The sequence below is a fragment of the Austrofundulus limnaeus genome, unplaced genomic scaffold (assembly GCF_001266775.1).
Source record: "Austrofundulus limnaeus strain Quisiro unplaced genomic scaffold, Austrofundulus_limnaeus-1.0 Scaffold2102, whole genome shotgun sequence".
NCBI lineage: Eukaryota > Metazoa > Chordata > Actinopteri > Cyprinodontiformes > Rivulidae > Austrofundulus > Austrofundulus limnaeus.
The window spans coordinates 7,476-8,952 of NW_013954504.1; the positions used below are offsets into that span (position 1 = coordinate 7,476).

At 40.7% G+C, this 1,477-nt stretch overlaps 1 protein-coding gene across 1 annotated transcript in view; it reads right to left on the bottom strand.

Moving 5' to 3' along the window:
• Window positions 1-1,477, bottom strand: part of LOC106537040 (complement C3) — a gene marked incomplete in the record, with an annotated part of 14,600 nt that overhangs the window by 6,355 nt on the left and 6,768 nt on the right. Inside the window, 4 exon segments of the mRNA XM_014034405.1 lie at window positions 149-238; window positions 546-636; window positions 719-767; window positions 850-931. Of these exon segments, the coding sequence (XP_013889859.1) occupies window positions 149-238; window positions 546-636; window positions 719-767; window positions 850-931 (312 nt within the window).

Here is a 1,477-nt window from a genome sequence, read left to right on the forward strand (position 1 = left end):
TGTATGTTGCCAACATGTACAGTAATGGTAAATCCAGACTCTTGCCCATTCTGCTTATCTTCTCCAGTAGACCACATGGTCAAAACTCACTCCAGCTGTTATACTATATGTACCTCCATGATTGTATCAAATGCTTCAAAACACTTACCTTGTCCAAGTAGATGATAAGAGAGCCTCTCTCTGACAAAACAGTGTTCATCTCATATCTGTCGATGGTGCGGGCAGGTCCTCTAGACAACTACACACATACACACACATCATTAGATATTTTAACAGTACTTGTCAGGATCTGTTTTGATTGTGCTTTTAGTAGTTTTTGTATTTATTCCCATTTAGTTATCATGCTGCGTGATTCTTGGTTTGGTTCTGTGCCAGTATCACTTATTCTCAGTCAKTTACTACTCCTCATTTCCTGCTGGGCCAACTTACACCTGTTCCCAGTCAGCATTAGGATCTCCTATCTTAGAGTATTGTAATTTAGTAATGACTGCTAAAAACTAAACATTAAAATAAAACTGAATGTGGGTGTTTGATAGATTTCTCACCAAGTCCAGGTCATCTGTGTTGACTGTGAAGCCAGTCATTAAGCCAATATCTAAGATTGACATAGTTGCATCKCTTTCCTTGTTCAAATACCTGTACACAGAATTTACTGAATATTTTAAATGTTTTAAAATATTGTTTTTACAGAAGCCAGAGTGCAGTGTACTGTACTTACAAAACCTCTATCTTTAGCTTGTATGTCTTTTCATCATCACTGATTTTCACTATAGGAACAAAGGATTTGATGAGTATGAGATTATTTTAGACAAAAGTAAACAGGGACAATAGCATAACTAAATAAGTTACCTGGGATTAGATCCACTGACATATTAAAMTTCTGGCAGTCACTTTCCTTCACTGTAGGAATAGCATAATACAGCGACACCATCTGTCAGAAAGATAAAGTTGGATTATTTCATTGTGATATAACAAATATGTTAAGACTCAAATGTGAGCTCMGCGGGTAAGTCACCGGTCTTCCAACCGGGAGACCCGGGTTCGAATCCAGGCCAGCGCAACTGACAAAAATTGAGCTATGCAGGGTGGGTCCTTAGGCAAGACCCTTTGGAGCTATATGGCCTACCTCATACCATGAGAGACATTAATAAGCATAACATGCCGGCTCAGACGTCGCCCGGCCAAACAAGGTCTGCGTCAGGTGCTGGGGAACCAGAGCACCTTGATGAAAAATGGGCTACTGGAACAAGACGAAAATGGGCGAGAGATGAAAACATGGATCTGTTGGAATACTCAAGTAACCCTAGCCAGAGGGGCTACATGCAAAGACTGTGGGAGGAATGGTTACTTCGACATCCCCAGTCGACACTAACTGCCAAACAACTAGTAGATCAGTGTTCCAACATCCGCAAACGGCTACTGCTGTCACAACTTGAGATTAATGAAGTACAACACAAGTGCAAAGAGGAACCAGGAC